This window comes from Canis lupus, chromosome 17 (assembly GCF_003254725.2).
Source record: "Canis lupus dingo isolate Sandy chromosome 17, ASM325472v2, whole genome shotgun sequence".
NCBI lineage: Eukaryota > Metazoa > Chordata > Mammalia > Carnivora > Canidae > Canis > Canis lupus.
Window position 1 is genome coordinate 58,499,632 of NC_064259.1, and position 17,063 is coordinate 58,516,694.

At 37.1% G+C, this 17,063-nt stretch overlaps 1 protein-coding gene across 2 annotated transcripts in view; it reads right to left on the reverse strand.

Annotated features, from left to right (window-relative positions):
* The window catches only part of RNF115 (ring finger protein 115), a 70,526-nt gene that overhangs the window by 14,621 nt on the left and 38,842 nt on the right, over positions 1-17,063 (reverse strand). For both annotated transcript variants that reach the window (XM_025453255.3, XM_025453256.3), the window contains one exon: positions 11,476-11,687. In XM_025453255.3, coding sequence (XP_025309040.1) covers positions 11,476-11,687 — 212 coding nt within the window. The remainder of the gene's footprint in view (positions 1-11,475; positions 11,688-17,063) is intronic.

Consider the following 17,063-nt stretch of genomic DNA (forward strand, 5'->3'; position numbering starts at 1 on the left):
TATATAATTGTAAATACCACCACAATAAGACCAGTTAACATTCATCCTACATGCTTATAAAATTTTATTTTCTTGTGATTTTAACTCTTTTAAGATCTACTGTCTTAGCAACTTGCCAATATGTAACATTAACTATAATACTGTAGTTACCTATAATTAACTGTAATGAACTATAATATCTTTGCAGTTTTAGTTTGCATTTCTCTGATGCTGTGGTCACCATGCTGCACATTACATCTCCACTATTTATTTATAACTACAAGTCTGTACCTTTTGGACCCCTTCATCTATTTTGCCTACACCCTACTCCCTACCTCTGGCAACCACAATCTATTCTCTTTATCAATGAGCTTTTTTTTTTTTTTTTTTTTTAAGATTCCACATATAAGTGAGATCACATGGTACTTGTCTTTCTCCATCTGACATACTTCACGTATTACAACGCCTCAAGGTCCATCCATGTTGTTGCAAATGGCAAGATTTCATTTCTTTTGGCCAAGTAATATATGTGTGTGCGTGTATCTGGTGTATATTCATACAAATCACATTTTCTTTATTCATTATCCATCAATGGACACTTAGGCTGTCTCCATTATTATAAATAATACTGTATTAACATAGGGGTGTATATATCTTTTTGAATTAAGGTTTTCAATTTCTTTAGATAAATACCCAGAAGTGGAATTGTTGGATCATAGTTTTATTTTTAATTTCTTGAGGAATCTCCATACTGTTTTCCACAGTGGGTGTACCAACTTACATTCCCATCAGCAGTTCACAAGGGTTTCCTTTTCTTCACATCCTCGCTAACACTTATTATTTCTTGTCTCTTTGACAAGAGCCATTCTAACAGGTGTGAGGTGACATTTCACTGTGGTTTTGATTTGTATTTCCCTGCTTAGTGATGTTAAGCACATTTTCGTGTACATTTTGGCCATCTGTTTGTTTTCTTCAGAAAAATAGCTATTCAGATCTTCTGATTCATTTTTTAATCAAAACAGTTTTCTTAAAAAAAAAAAGGTTTTCTTTTTTTGGTATCACATTATATGAGTCCTTTCTATATTTTGGCTACTAACCCCTTATCAGATCTGCAAACTCTCCTATTCAGCAGGTTGCCTTTTCATTCTGTTGATGGCTTCCTTTGTTGTGCAGAAGCTCTTTAGTTTGTTAACTTGTCTATTTTTGCTTTTGTTGCCTTTGAAGTCAGATCCAAAAAATCATTACCAGACAGTCAAAGAGCTTACTGCTTATGTTTCCCTCTAAAAGGTTTATGGTTTCAGGTCTTACATTCAGTCCATTCTGAGTTAATTTTTATGTATGGTGTAAGAAAGTGGTCCAGTTTTCCCAATGTCACTTAAAGAAATTGCCCTTTCCCCATTGTATATTCTTGACTCCTTTGAGTTTATTTCTAAGTTCTCTATTCTGTTCCATTGATTTAGGTGTCTGTTTTTATGCCAATACCATACTGTGACTTACTTCTTAACAATGGAATATGGCACGATAACCTGTGACTTCCAAGATTAAGTCATAAAGAGCACTGTGGCTTACTCCTTGCACTCTCTCTCCAATCATTTTTTGGAAAAGTGGCATGGCACGCAATTCTGCAAAGTTCCATATGATAGGGTACTGAAGCTTCCTCCCAACAGAACAAACTTGCCAGAATATGAGTAAATCTCAGCTGATCCTTCATGTTACTGCAGTAATAACCAATGTATTGACTATAAGCTAATAAGACACTGGGCCAGAACCATCCAGCTGAACTGCCCCCAAATTCCTGACCCAATGAACTTATGAGATGATTAATGTTTGTTATTTTCAGCTACTAAGCTCTAGTGTAATTGTTACATAGCAATGGAGGTGTGTTTGATACCTGGAGGTGTGTTCTAACAAAAACCTAAAATGTGGGAGTAGATTTAGAACCCAATAGAGTTGGAGGGACTTTGAGGAAAATATCAGCGGAAGTCTGGGAGCTTTGACGAAATAGACGCATGAAGGCCTTTGAGGAATTTATGGGTGAGAGCTTAAGTGAGAAAAATCTTCTTGGAAACCAGAGGGAAAGGGATCCTTGTTATGTAATTGCAAAAGCTGCTGCCTGCCATAATATGTAAAGTAGAAGGTGTGGCTCATGAACTGGGTGATAGTCTAGCTAACAAGATGTACAGACAAGAATGCTAAAGGTACCTCTAGGCTTCTTCTTGCTGCTTACATTAAAATGGAAGGAAAGAGGAATAAATTAAAGGATAGTTAAATTTTATTTTTTTTTCAATTTTTTTTAAAGTAATCTCTACACCCAACACAGGGCTCAAACTCACAATACCAAGATTAAGGGTCACGTAACTCTTCCAAGTGAGCCAGGCAGGTGCCCCAAAAGGGAAGGATAAACAAAAGGGGAGTTAAGACGAAATAATTCTGAAAATTCTCAGCTTCTCAAGATGGTAAACGATACTAAAATTAAGAAATGGGTTCCAAGGAAAGATTAAACAAATCCAGGGCACTCACGAAAGAAAGTGGTTAATGAGGAACCTGGAATACAGCTTAAAAATTATTTGTTAAGACTTCAGAAAGATCTGTATAGCCTAAAGAACTACTGAGTTAAACAACTGGGCTTCCAAGAAGCTTAAGGGTGTTGTCTTAGTCCCCATGGGCTGCCGTAACAAATTCCCACAAACCATATAGTTTAAAAAGAAAGGAATTTATTCTTCTATTGTTTTGGAAGCCAGAGTCTGAAATCAAGATATTGTTAGGGTTAGTTCCTTCTGGAGGCTCTGAGGGAAAATCTGTTCCATGCCCCTCTTCTAGCTTCCCAGCAATATTTGTGTTTTTTGGCTTGTGGACACATTAACCTCTGCCTTGGTCTTCATGTGACTTTATTTCTTGTGTCTACTGTGTCCAAATTTCTCTATTCTAAGAATACTAGCCATTGCAATTGGGCCCACTCTAACCCAACAGGATCGCACCTTAACTTGATTACATCTGTAAAGACCTTATGACAAATAAGGTCACACTCACAGGTAGTGGGGGTTAGGACCTAAACATAACTTTTTGAAGGATACAGTTCTACCCATTGCAAGTACTGCCCCTCAGCAATCCCAGCAGAAGCCCAAGGGAGAAAGGAGATTATCTGGAAGAGATTTGTGGGTGCGGCTTTTGCTTATGGTATGAATCTCAGTAACATCCATGAGACTCTGAATTTTAAAAAGAAACACTGCCAGATTAAACTGAAAGGTACAGAGGTAAAACAAAATGAAAAGAAGTCTCTTGGCCCTCAAAATTCTACTGGCAAGAAGCAAAGGAAACTGCGCAGCTGCAAATCTGGACTACTTTTCATGGAAAGAAAAAAAAAAAAAAGATAACTCACAGGGTGAAACCAAGAGCCTAGAATGAGGAAACAAGAGCCACAGAGCAACATTTCCGTGCCAAAAGAAAACAAAGTCCTAATCAAGAAACTTCCACTATTTATCCAGATAACATCAGAATTGCTATGAATCAGTGACTTCTTTGTGTCTCCCATCTTCTCCCTTTTTAAATAGGAATTTCTATACCTATTTAGTATACACTTCCCATCACTCTATGTTGGGTGAGTGAGGGGCTAAAAACTTGTTTCTTTAATTTGTAAGTATTCATATCAAAAGAAGTAGTACTTGAGGAACTATACCCAAGGAGCCTCATCAACACTTGGACCTAACAACTGGATTTCAAGTTGATGCTATAAAGGGACAAGGCTTTAGGTGGGTGTTGGGAAGATGTGAGTATATTTTGCACATGAGAGAACCGTAAGTAATTTGTGGCCAGAGGGTGAAATAAGGTAGTTTAAAACATGTCTACAAATTTTTTTAATACTTCTCCCTTCAAGGAGTGGAGTTTAATTCTTCTCCCCTTGACTGTGGACTGGACCTAGTGTCTCACTTCTTACTGACAAAATATGGCCGAAATGACAGTGTTTGGCTTCCAAGATCAGGATATAAAAGGCATTATGGTTTCTTCCCTTTTCCTTTCTCTCTTAGATCACTTTATTCTGGGGAAGACAGTGGTCAAGTCACAGGGACACTGAAGGAACCCTATGCAGAGATCCACATGGTAAGGAACTAAGGCCTCCTGCCAACAGCTATGTGAGTGACTTATCTCGGAAATAGATCCTCTAGCCCCAGTCCAATGTTCAGGTGCCTGCAACCACAGCTGACATTTTGATTACAACAAACTCTTTACCAGAACCACCTACCTAAGCTGCTCCCAAATTTCTGACCCTTAGAAACTGTAATAGATGTCTGTTGCTTTATGCTGCTTAATTTTGGGGTAATCTGTTACACAGCAATAAATAATATACCTTCTTGCTTGCTAATAACTGGAAAAGCAAAATTACCACATGCTTGAACTAACCAATAAGTAAATGGTAATAAACAACTTTGAGAGAGAGCCTAGTTCCTGACTCTGTAGCTGACCCTACATAAATAAATGCTTAGGGAGTTGCCAGGGACACCTTGGCTAATGAGCTGCTGATTCCCCTCTCTTGGCTGCTTACTTCCTGGAAGTCAGATGCTGGTTCCATACCTCTGCAGCAGAAACAAAGAGAGGCTGCTCAGGGTGGACTCAGTAAGTGTAAGAGATGTTGTGAGGAGACTGTCTTCAGCTGATAAATGCAGTACTTACAATGAATTTTCTTGTTGTTAAAAACATAAAATATTGTCTTGTCAAAGCAATAGGTAGCTAAAATGGGAGTGGGTGGGAGGGTGATGTGTGTATTTAACCCACAGGAGAGAAAAACCAATCCATACAGTCTAGAGGGGAAAATACAAGTTAAGATGAGATAAAAGACTTTATGAGTTTCCAGAGATGTTCTCTCTCTAGGTTTTCTTCCTTGTTCCTTGGTTGTTCTTTCTGTCTCCTCTGTTTATTCATCTTTATCTTCCAAACTTCTAATAATCAGGGCCTATGGCTCAATTCTCTGATCTCTTCTACTTTCTATATTGACTCTTCTAGCAATTTCACCCAGTTTTATAATTTTAAATCCATATACAAAGCCACATTTCCAAATTTTATCTCACCCAAGATCTCTGCCTACTCAATACCACCACTTGAATGTATAATAAGCAGCTCAAACTTATTATGTCCCAAACTGAACTCTTGTATTGTCTCCCCCATATCTGTTCCTTCTAGTGTTCATTTCAGCTGATGGTGACTCCATTTTTCAAGCCGCTCAAACCAAAAACCTTAGTGCATTCTTAACTTTTTTTTCATCCATAGCTTTTCTTTCTGTTATATCTCATATCCAATCTGTCAGCAAATCCAATTATGCCCACTGTCAAACTGTATCTAGAATCCACCCATTTTTCCCTACCTCGTCCAAGCCACTGGCATCTCTAGTTTAGATTAATGCAACAGCCTCTTAAATAGTTTCTCTGTTTCTGCCCTTGCCCCTGTACTCCTTGCAGCCCCCCATTCTATTCTCAACATAGCAAATAGAATGATCTTTTTTTTTTTAAGATTTTATTTATTTATGCATGAGAGACACAGAGAGAGAGAGAGAGAGAGAGAGAGAGAGGCAGAGACACAGGTAGAGGGAGAAGCAGACTCCATGCAGGGAGCCCGACGTGGGACTTGATCCCAGGTCTCCAGGATTACACCCTAGGCTGAAGGCAGCACTAAACCACTGAGCCACCTGGGCTGCCCTAGAATGATCATTTGAAAACTGAAATTAGACCATGTCATTTCTCTGCCCTAAACTTTCCACTGGGTTTCTATCTGCATTCAGAATTTAAAGCCCTTACAGTAATCTACCAGGTTCTACCCAATCTGATATTCTCCTCCCCATCCCCACACCCTGCCAACTTCTCAGTGACCTTATCTCCTATTATTCCCCCTCTCTTACTCTGCTCTAACTGGCCTCTCCTTGTTGGCACATTCCTGGCTCATTCCCTCACTTCATTTATGCCTATTCAATCAAGCCTTTGCTGATGACACTTTTTGAAAGTTCACTTCTCCCACACTCCCCAATCTTCCTTCTCTACCTTTTTTCCCCATAGCATTTACTACTGCTTAACAGTTTATTGATTTAACTTATTTTGCTTATCTGATGTCCCCCCCTTATTTTTTTTTTAGTTTGTCCCCCCCTTATTAAGCTTCACAAGGGTAATCAACTTTTAACTATTTTGTTCCCTACCATACAGTCAATACCTGGAATAACACCTGGCAAAGTAATATACAAATGTCTGTTGAATTAATTAAAAGACCCCAAGACAGGGCCCAGAAATACACTGAAAGGTATATAATCTATTAAGATAAAAAAGGGGGATGACAAAATAAGTATGATTCCATTTCAATTATATATATGAAGGAATCGTATGTTAAAAGTTTCACAAAATTATACATTAAAGTTTAACTGGCTTTTCTTGTTGCCTTTTTAATTTAAAGAAAAAAACTAATATTTTTAAATAATCAAAGAAGTCAATTCTCAAAATGTGAGTAGTGATCAGTGGTCAGAAAACTATGGTCTCAGAATCTCCTTCAGGGGAACATATTTTAGGAAGCAAACCTCAGATGTACCCTGTCCTACAAAAGTGATTCAGAGACAGCTGATCAAAACACCAGGCTAAAACATAAAAATAAAAAACAAATGTTAAAGGAGTTAAACACACTAAAATAAAGGCAGGTCTTAATGTAATAAGTGCAAAGTAATGGGTAATAACCTCTATGAAGTCTGGAAAGTATGATTGTGTTGGTGTTCATCCAATATAGACAACTGACAAATATAAATATTTTGCCATCCTAAAAAAAACATTGTTTAAGGTGAAATATGAATAATTCCTTAGACTTGTCACAATTCTACTGAAATTGCTCCTAAAGACTATACAATCTGTTTATTCTATACATACCAAGCAACCATCGGATTGCTTTTAATTTCTTGTTATCTGGGAAATTCAAAGATAGCATTATGTAACAAGCAGAAATGAGCTTTCCAGTCACTAAAACAGAATACCCCCAGTTGCAAATTAATAAATTAGTCTTCTGGCACAGGTCAGATTCATTTAAGGTTAGATAAGATGAGCTAGTCTATTCAGGACCTGATTACATCTGGAGAAACTATCATTTGAAAGCTGCAGATTAGAGGACAGAGTGCACACTTTAGGCATGCCTACAAGTATTTGCAGAATGAATGAACAATGTGAGGCTTACCTTTCTTTACATTTGCAAAGAGGTTTCATTCATGTCATTAAAAAAGCCAAAGAAAATAGATCTCATTTCAGGGTAACTCCCTAAATTGGTGTGAGGACACATTAATAATCCCACAAAGGTAATTAATCTCTGACATCTGATTTTTTTAAATGACAAAGTACTCTGTTTATAGTGGAATCAGTGGAATGAACAGGAGCCTGAGATGTAGCCCAGGGAACCACCAGTTGAAAGCCTGATGAGCAAAATAAAAAGCTACACTCCTCAAATCAATAGGACAAACTATCATTAGGAAGAAAACAAGATAAAATCTAATCAAAAAGCAATCTATAGGGCATCGGGGTGGCTCAGTGGTTGAGTGTCTGCCTTTGGCTCAGGTCATGATCCCGGGATCCTGGGATGGAGTCCTGCAGCAGGCTCACCACAGAAAGCCTGCTTCTCCCTCTAACTATGTCTCTGTCTCTCATGAATAAATAAATTAAAAAAAAAAAAAAGAAATCTATAAAATAGAACTTGTAATGTGCTTTCAAAACACTGGGTGACACATAATGACAACTACTGTAAGGGAGTAAGTATCACATGGAAGAATCAGGGTAGACCTACTAAAGCAGGCAGAATAATATGATCCATAGAGAATATGACTAACAAAGAGATGTTGTGCTCCATTACATGAGGGAAAGGGAAAGGAAAGTGAACTAAAAACTTGTAAGTACTACTTCCTGACATAATGTGCTTTGGAAGGAAAGTTTTTGAGAAAATTAGGGAAATGTTTAGTTCTTTTTTTTTTTAATTGGGAAGATTATATGATACTGTTAGACTGATTTAAAATATTTGAAACATATATAATCCTACCAAATAAAAATATCATTAGTGTGACATCCTATATTTAACTGGCTCCAATATTTAACTGGCTTTATAATCTCAAACAAAATACCTAACGATTCTATACCTCAGTTTCTACTGTAAAATGGAGATTCACAGTAACTTCTCCATAGGGTTATAGTGAGATTAAACAAATTAACATCTGTAATACACTCAGAGTAGGGCCTGGCACAAACTCTTAGCTATAATTACCACTAATACATATATTCCATATACCACTTAGAAACATGATTACAATTATCCATTCATTCAACACAAATATATTCAGTATCCACTAAAACAGACACTACCAGAAGCTGGGAATAGAAATGAATACAACAGCACTCCAGACCATTAACCCCAGAAGTAACTTTAAAGGTTGTAAGTGATCTGGTCCATCAAAAGATGGCAGGCCCAGACATGTAATTTTTTTTAAGATTTTATTTATTTATTAGAGATACAGAGAGAGAGAGAGAGAGAGAGAGAGAGAGAGGCAGAGGGTTAGAAGCTGGCTCCATGCAGGGAGTCCGACGTGGGACCTGATCCCGGGTGTCCAAGATCACGCCCTCGGCTGAAGGTGGCGCTAAACCACCGGGGCTGCCCCCAGACATGTAATTTTTATCAAATCTTTAAGGAATAGATAATTCCTGTGTTACTGAAACTGTTAAGTGTAAAAAACAAAACAAACAAACAAAAAACCCCAAAACAGCAAAATTTCCCAGTTCGTTTTATCAAACTAACATAATCCTGATACTAAAATGTGATAAAGACAACATAGCTCAGCCCCGGTGGCGCGGCGGTTTAACGCCGCCTGCAGCCTGGGGTGTGATCCTGGAAACTCGGGATCGAGTCCCACATCGGGCTTCCTGTGTGGAGCCTGCTTCTCCCTCTGCCTGTGTCTCTGCCTCTCTCTGTGTGTGTCTCTATGAATAATTAAAAAAAAAAAAAAAAAAAGGCAACATAAAAAAAATTACCCTTATGAACAGATGTGAAAAAAAAAAGATTGGGAACAAATCAATGCCAAGAATATATTAAGTTTAATGCTTCTTGACAATGTGTTTTTATTTTTATTTCTTTTAAAGATTTTTTTTTAAGATTTTATTTATTTATTCATGAGACACACACACACAGAGAGGGGCAGAGACACAGGCAAAGGGAAAAGCAGGCTCCACGCAAGGAGCCCAATGCGAGACTCGATCCCGGATCTCCAGGATCACACCCTGGGCTGCAAGCAGCGCTAAACCGCTGCGCCACCGGGGCTGCCCTATTTTTATTTCTTCTTTTTTTTTTTTTTTTATTTTTATTTATTTATGATAGTCACAGAGAGAGAGAGAGAGAGGCAGAGACACAGGCAGAGGGAGAAGCAGGCTCCATGAACCGGGGGCCTGATGTGGGATTCGATCCCGAGTCTCCAGGATCGCGCCCTGGGCCAAAGGCAGGCGCCAAACCACTGCGCCACCCAGGGATCCCCTGAGGCCCCAATTTTCAAAATGAAGAATACAAGTCAGCTGCCGAGAATTAGCTACCAGATTGGAAATTTGGAGTGAATTTTGGCAGAAGTTCAAAATATGTCCTGAGGGGAATTGCAAATTAAAAGACTAATCAAACGCATTGACAGTCTAATGGAGATTAAATACACTTTGCCAGCTCCATGGGCATCAATAAGCATATTTAATGATTTTCCTCCAGCAGTACTCAGCCATCCCTTAGGGGAGGAGCAAGGAAAAGCAGACCACAGCACTGATCCAAAATTGGTAGTTTAGTGAGTGGGAGAAAACAAGTGCACAAAAGGTAAAATTTTAGATGAACTGTAGCTGAGGAGTTCAACAATGGGGTCCATGTCAGATAGAGAAAGGAAAGTAATTTTCATGCAGTTTAACTGGCAGAGGTTTGCCTCTGAGCATCAGATATTGTTATAATTGTCTAAGATTTTTTGGCTTTTGTCCTGGACAATCCTATTAAATCATATTTCCTATATCCTATTATTGTCCTAAGAAGAAATGTTTACAACTACTTTTGAAATTCATAAGACATGATATGAACTAATGGACAAATAGATCGACAGATATGTGATAAAGCAAGTACAGTAAGCTATTAACAGTAAAATCTAGAAGCTTTATGTATGTGAAGGAGTGTAGGCTCTAGAACAGTACTGTTCAATAGGCCCTGCTAAGATAATGGAAATGTTCTATAATCTGTGCTATAAAATATGGTAACTACCAGCTATCTGTGGTTACTGAACCTTTGAAATGTGGCTACTGTGATTAAAGAATTTTGAGTTTTATTAACTTTTAATTAATTTAAATTGATATAATCCCGTGGCTAGTGACTGCCCTATAGCACTAGATTCATATATCCCTGGATTCAAACAAATCCTGGATCTACCACTGATCCAAGTTATTTTATTTCTCTCTCAGTTTATTCTTATATAAAATGAGAATAGCAGGGGCACCTCGGTGGCTCAGTCAGTGAAGCATCTATCTTTGGCTCAGGTCATGATCCCAGGTTCCAGGGGACCCATATCAGGCTCCTCAATGGGAAGCCTGCTTCTCCCTCTCCATCTGCCCTTCCCCTGCTTGTGCACGCGCCTCTCTCTCTCTCTTTCTCTCAAATAAATAAAATCTTCACTTGATCTTAGCCAAGAGGCCAAGAAGCAATTCAAATAAATAAAATCTTAAAAAAAAAAAAAAGGATAGCAATAGCAAAAAAAAAAAAATAGCAACTACTAATTTATATGTATTAAATAAGATAAGCTGATAAAGAATGAAGTACCATCCTATGCTTATGGCAAACATTTTTAAAAATTAATGTTTACGGGGGGTGGGAGTGAATGGGTGACGGGCACTGGGGGTTATTCTGTATGTTAGTAAATTGAACACCAATAAAAAATAAATTAAAAAAAATTAATGTTTATTATTCCTACAAAATGGGCTCTATGAGATCAAAAGCCAGCATCTATTTTGCCCACCACTGTATCCCTAATGTCTAATACAAGTCTTCCAGCATAAAAGACACTGAATAAACATTTGTTGCATGAATGTTTTTACAGTCACACGACTCTGTATTTATTCCTATTAAATTTTGTACTAACTCCATTGCTCCAATCTGCTGAGGTCTTTTTGAATCCTAATGACATCCCATATATTGGATTTCCCTTTTAGTATCTTCTGAAATATTGAAAAACAAATGTATAACCTATATATTAATCTGAGACAATAAAATTAACCAGAGACCTGTATCATTAGTTTTAGCATCCTTTAATTTATCATCAATTCTTAACGAGTCGCAGTTAAGAAACATTCAGTTTAACTTCACCTTCATTCTGTTTATATGTATCTCTATCTTGTCCATAAAGGTAACAAGTATGAGAACCTTATAGAGATTACATCATGCCAATATGTCCTTTGCTGACACTACCCTTAAAGAGAACTTAAAGAAAAAACTCACCCTTCAATAGCTGGGGATCTATCGGGACGAGTACTTCCTCGCGATCTGTATCTTCGAGTCATTGGCAGCCGCGGAGGCCGACTTGGTCCCCAGAAGTCAGTGTGAGTTTGGTGACCCCTCTCATTGGTTCTATTATCTTGGTCCAGTGGATTGCTACTTAGAAATGGTCTAAAATCTGGAAAAAACATCGTGTGGTCCAAATGCTCCCAGAGCTAGTAAAAACCAGAAATAAACAACATGTTACTGGTTTAAAGATCAGAAGAAAGAGGAAATGGTAAGAATAAATACTGAAAAAAGAGAGGAAAAATTTCTGGAACAATTTTTAACACTTTGAAATTCAGAAGCTCCAAACTTAAGAAGTATACATTTCCCCAATTTCATGGAGGAGAAAATAGAGGTCTTTCAAGTGCAGGCATCGTGTGTGTGTGTGTGTGTGTACACATGTGGAGGAGGGGCACTTACATACTGAGAAACTTAATTTCCTTCATACAGAAACAAGCCAACAGCTGGATCCTTTCCTTAACACTGAGCTCATATCCACATGCTTCTGAGCAGTTTCCCCTTCTGAAGTAAAAATGTGAGCCAGACATGATCACGGATTTCTGTCCTAAGCACAATCATTTGGATCTTCATATTCTTGTGCTTTGTCACAAATAACATCCACATTTTTACTATATAAAATCTAAGATTTAAGTAAAATGGATGTATTTACACACTTTTTAAAAAGCATAATTACCACAAAGTGGAGACAGAGATCTACAAAATACTTCTATCGACCTAGAAGCTGCATCAGAAAGGGGCACTGTCAAAGTGCTGCCAAAGCAGTACAGGAATGTCTGGTAAGATTATTCAGTTGTATGTATTTTATTTTATCATTAAAAGGGTGTTGTTGGGGGGACACCTGGGTGGCTCAGCACTTTGAGCATCTGCCTTTGGCTCAAGTCATGATCCTGGGATCTGGGATCGAGTCCTGCATTGGGCTCCCTGCATGGAGCCTGCTTCTCCCTCTGCCTGTGTCTCTCATTGAATGAATGAATGAATAAATTAATTAATTTTAAAAAGGGTGTTGTTAGGGATGTGGGGAGAAGAATGGGGATTTGTGTGTTTGGAATTATTTAACAGGGGCACCTGGGTGGCTCAGTCGGTTAAACATCTGCCTTTGGCTCAGGTCATGGTCCCAGGGCTCTGGGATCGAGCCCCACATTGGGCTCCCTGCTTAGCGGGATCCTGATCCTCTGATCCTCCTCCCTACTTGTGCTCTCTTTCTCTGTCTCAAATAAATCAATAAAATCTTTAAAAAAAATTTTTTTAAAAAGGAATTATTTAACAAAGGATGAATGGAAAAAAACCAACCACCACTAAAATAATTTAAATTTTATTTATCAGTACACCAGGTATTTTAAGAGTTCCATAGAACACTACTTATTTCACTTGGTCCAACCAAGAACATAATCCTGGTCACATCCTGGTCTTTTTGTTTTGTTTCATTTCAAAGTTTTAAGTCAAACAGAAAAAGGTTTTATGTGTATATAATAACAGGGACACAAAACTGCTCAGCATATTATCTTAGGTCTTAAAATCCTCATAGCCTCTCTGCTCCAAACTGATCGTTTCTTCCAGAGACCCAAACTAACAACAGTCTCCTCTAGAAACACGCAGGGAAGGGGTCAGTTGCTAGCTACATGTTAAAGTTGAGCCCACTATGGTCTCAACTCTAACATCCAATACTTTGTCAAATAGAATTCTTGAAATTAAGAACTTTGTTTAGTTTTGTCAATAACGTTGTTTTTTCCAGTTTACATTTTGATTTTTGATTTTCAAGGATGTTTCCTCCCTTTTTAACTAAAAAATACACAGTAAACATATTACAAAAATGTGAACACAATATAAAATAGGAAATGCAATACAGTCTCGATTCATTCAGCCATGACCAATCTCTACCCCTAATCTACCCTCCTATCCAGGGGTTAATTTGGTGTGTAGAATTCCAATCTTTAACACACACACATACATTCTTTCATTCAACACATGCTTATTTAGCATGTACTGTGTTCCAATCACTTTCTGGGAACTGTTTAAGATATAACAGTGAATAAGATGTTACCAAAAACAAAAAACAAACTTTGCCCCAAAGGATTTCATTTTTAAGTGGGAAAAGATACTATCCCTTCCCTCAAAGGGAAGGCAAAGGAAACTGTAGATATTAGGGATAAAAGCCATACAGGAAAAAAGGCTTGCACTGACTCAGAACACACAAAATCCTATCATTCTTTTCAATAGCAGCATAATATGGATGTTTTATATTCTATGTTGTCTTCAACATCTTTATTATATCTAGTATTTGATACATGTAAAACATAATAATTGAGGCATAAGAAAATAAAATATAGGGATGTCTGGGTGGCTCAGCGGTTGAGTGTCTGCCTTCAACTTGGGGTGTGATCTGGATATTCCAGGATCGAGTCCCATATCAGGTTCCCTGCATGGAGCCTGCTTCTCCCCTCTGCCTGTCTCTTTCTGTATCTCAAATGAATAAACAAATAAAATCTTAAAAAAAAAAAAAACATATACCCATGTAACCATCTCTTAGTTCACATCATTAAAGCCACTGAAACACTGTGTGTCCCTCCGTGCCCCAACCTCCAAAGTTAACCACTACTCACAATTTTTCATCATCCCCTTGCTTTCCTTTATAGTTTTATTAGAAATGTATATATCCCTAATAAGATGTGACTTGTGAATTACGGAAGTGCCTTTTGAAAGCACTTTCTTTTTTGGTTGCACGTACTGGTGCATTCATTTTCACATGCATTTTTATACTGCACTTTTTAAAATATTTTCTTCTCTCAATAAATATCTAGATTGAAAAATAAATAAATAAATAAATAAATATCTAGACTGTTTCCAGGTTTTTGCTATCACAGCCAGTATGAACATTCATATATGTGTCATTCTGCTGTAAAGATAGAAGAGTCTCTCCATTTAGCGGTCTGTACAACTTTATATGGTTTATGTATCTTCAACTTTACTAGGTAATGCCAAATTGTTTTGCAAAGTAATTATCAATTCACACATCCACCAAGAGTTGCCATTGTACCAAATCCTGGCAAGCACTAGATGTTACAGGGCTTTTGTTTTTGCTTTTAGTTTTTACCAATCTGCTAGCCAGAAAATGGTATCTCATTGTAAGGTTTTTGTTTCTGGTGTATAAGAATAACTAGGAGGGTTTATTTAAAATGCATATTCTTTAGCCCTACTCCAGAAAGTAAATTCAATAGGTCTGCAGTCAGTCTGAAAGATTCCCTTGAGCATTTCTTGTATGGAAGGTCTATCAGCAATGAAATCCCTAAAATGCTGTTTATCTGGGAATGTCTTAATTTCTCTTTCATTCTTAAAAGATACTTTTGCCAGATTTTGAATTCCTGGTTGGCAGTTTATTCTTTCAGCACTTCAAAATGTCATCACTGACTTCTAGTTTTTAATATTAATCCGACCTTGAATTCTTAGAATGAATACAAGTTGGTTTATAATACATTGTTGCATTATTTTCTGGGGTTTGGGTGAATTTCTGCATCTATGTTTATGAATGAATTGGCCTCTAATTTCCGTTTGTGTACTATCCTTGTCTGGTTTTGCTATAAGGTTATCCTAGCCCCATGAAATATATCAGAGGAAGCATTCTTTTTCATAGGGACATCCTGTAGCACAGAAATAGAATTACTGGGTATAAGCACTTTATTTTTTTATTTTTATTTATTAGACAGTGAGCACATACACAAGTGGGAGTGGGGGGAGGAAAAGGTGGGGGAGAAGCAGACTCCCTGCTGAGCAATCCTAGGTCGCGGAGATTATGACCTGAGCCAAAGGCAAATGTTTAACCAATGAGCCATCCAGGCACCTCAGTATAAGCATTTTAAATTTTGTTAGATAATATCAAGCTACCCTCCAAAGGGCATATATATAACAATTTATACTCCTATCAGAGTATAAGAGCTTACATCGTCTTGTACTCTTGCCAACACTGTTTTTAAATAACTTAAAACTTCTAACATTCAATTGGATGACAGAAAAATATGCACACTAAAAAAAAAAAAAAAAACATCAATAAGACTTCTCTAAATGCTAATGAGATAAAGCACCTTTTCATTTTAACTGCCATTCGTACTTATCATATCAGACTTATTTTCCTTTCTTTTCTGGCGACAGCCCCCCTCTAGTAAAGATCATGGTCTGAAAAGTGGTCTATAACACAAAGTTTTTCTTGACCCCAAATTCCAAAGTAAATGCAACATTTAAATATCCAAAACTATACTTGCCTTTAATAAGTGAAAAATTATGATCCCCTCCATGTTTTCCATCATCCATCTCATTTACATAACTATAGGAAATGTACAATTCCCTGACTATGTGAATAAAGTTCCACAAAGCTTGCTTACAGAACTCTTCAAAGCAATCATTATAATTAACGTAAAAACTATGTATTCAAAATTTTTGACTAGAAGAAAAATCAAGCACCAAGATCATAATATCAATAATCTGTATTGATAATTATGCAAATTGTTATCACACCTAATACATGTGAAATTCTGAAGGAACCCAAGTTTAAAATCAGCTTCAGGAACACCTGGGTGACTCAGTGGTTGAACGTCTGTCTTCAGCTCAGGGTGTGATCCTGGGTTGGGGAATGGAGTCCCACATCGGGCTCCCTATGAGAAGCCTGCTTCTCCGTCTGTCTATGTCTCCACCTTTCCCTCTGTCTATGTCTCTGCCTCTCTCTCTGTGTCTCTCATGAATAAATAAAATCCTTTAAAAAATAAATAAAAATAAAAGCAACTTCAACATCAGCATGAGGCATTTTGCTACTTGTTTGGAAGCCGCAAATGTAATAACCACAGACAAATAATAGCAATCAATGTATTTGTCCCAAAATAATAGTACTGCCTGGTCACAGAACACAGGATAAAAAGCACACTACATAAATTTATATCAAATCATCACTAAGTATATGAACAGCTTCACGTCATTTCCCTCTAAGAAGACTTAGAAAGTATCAGAAAAAAAATAGTTCATATATAAAACTGGGTATTTAGAACATGGCTTACATAAGTAAAATCAGAGAATACTATTACAAAGTTTTGGTAAACATCCAAATGTTTCAGAGAGACTGTTTATTTGACAAGTTTTGCTTGAAAAACTGAAATGTTACTCTGATGGGAGGTAAAAAGACAATGCTTCTGAAAATACATGTGAATTATTTATAGATTTCAATATTAAAAACAGGATGGACAATACTTTCCATTTAGCAGAATTTGCTATTAGCTAACCATGATCACACTAGCCTCTCTTAAAATATTATGGTCTATTCTTCAAAAGCTAAACAGAGTTACCATAAGACCCAGCAACTTCACACCTAGTTATTTAAGAAAACATATGTTCACACTAACATTTATACACAAATATTCCTTATTCATAACAGCTAAATAGTGTAAACAACCAAATGCCCACCAACTGATGAGTGAATAAACAAAATGCAATACTATATCCATACAACTAAAATATTATGTAGCCATAAAAGAAGAATAAAGTAC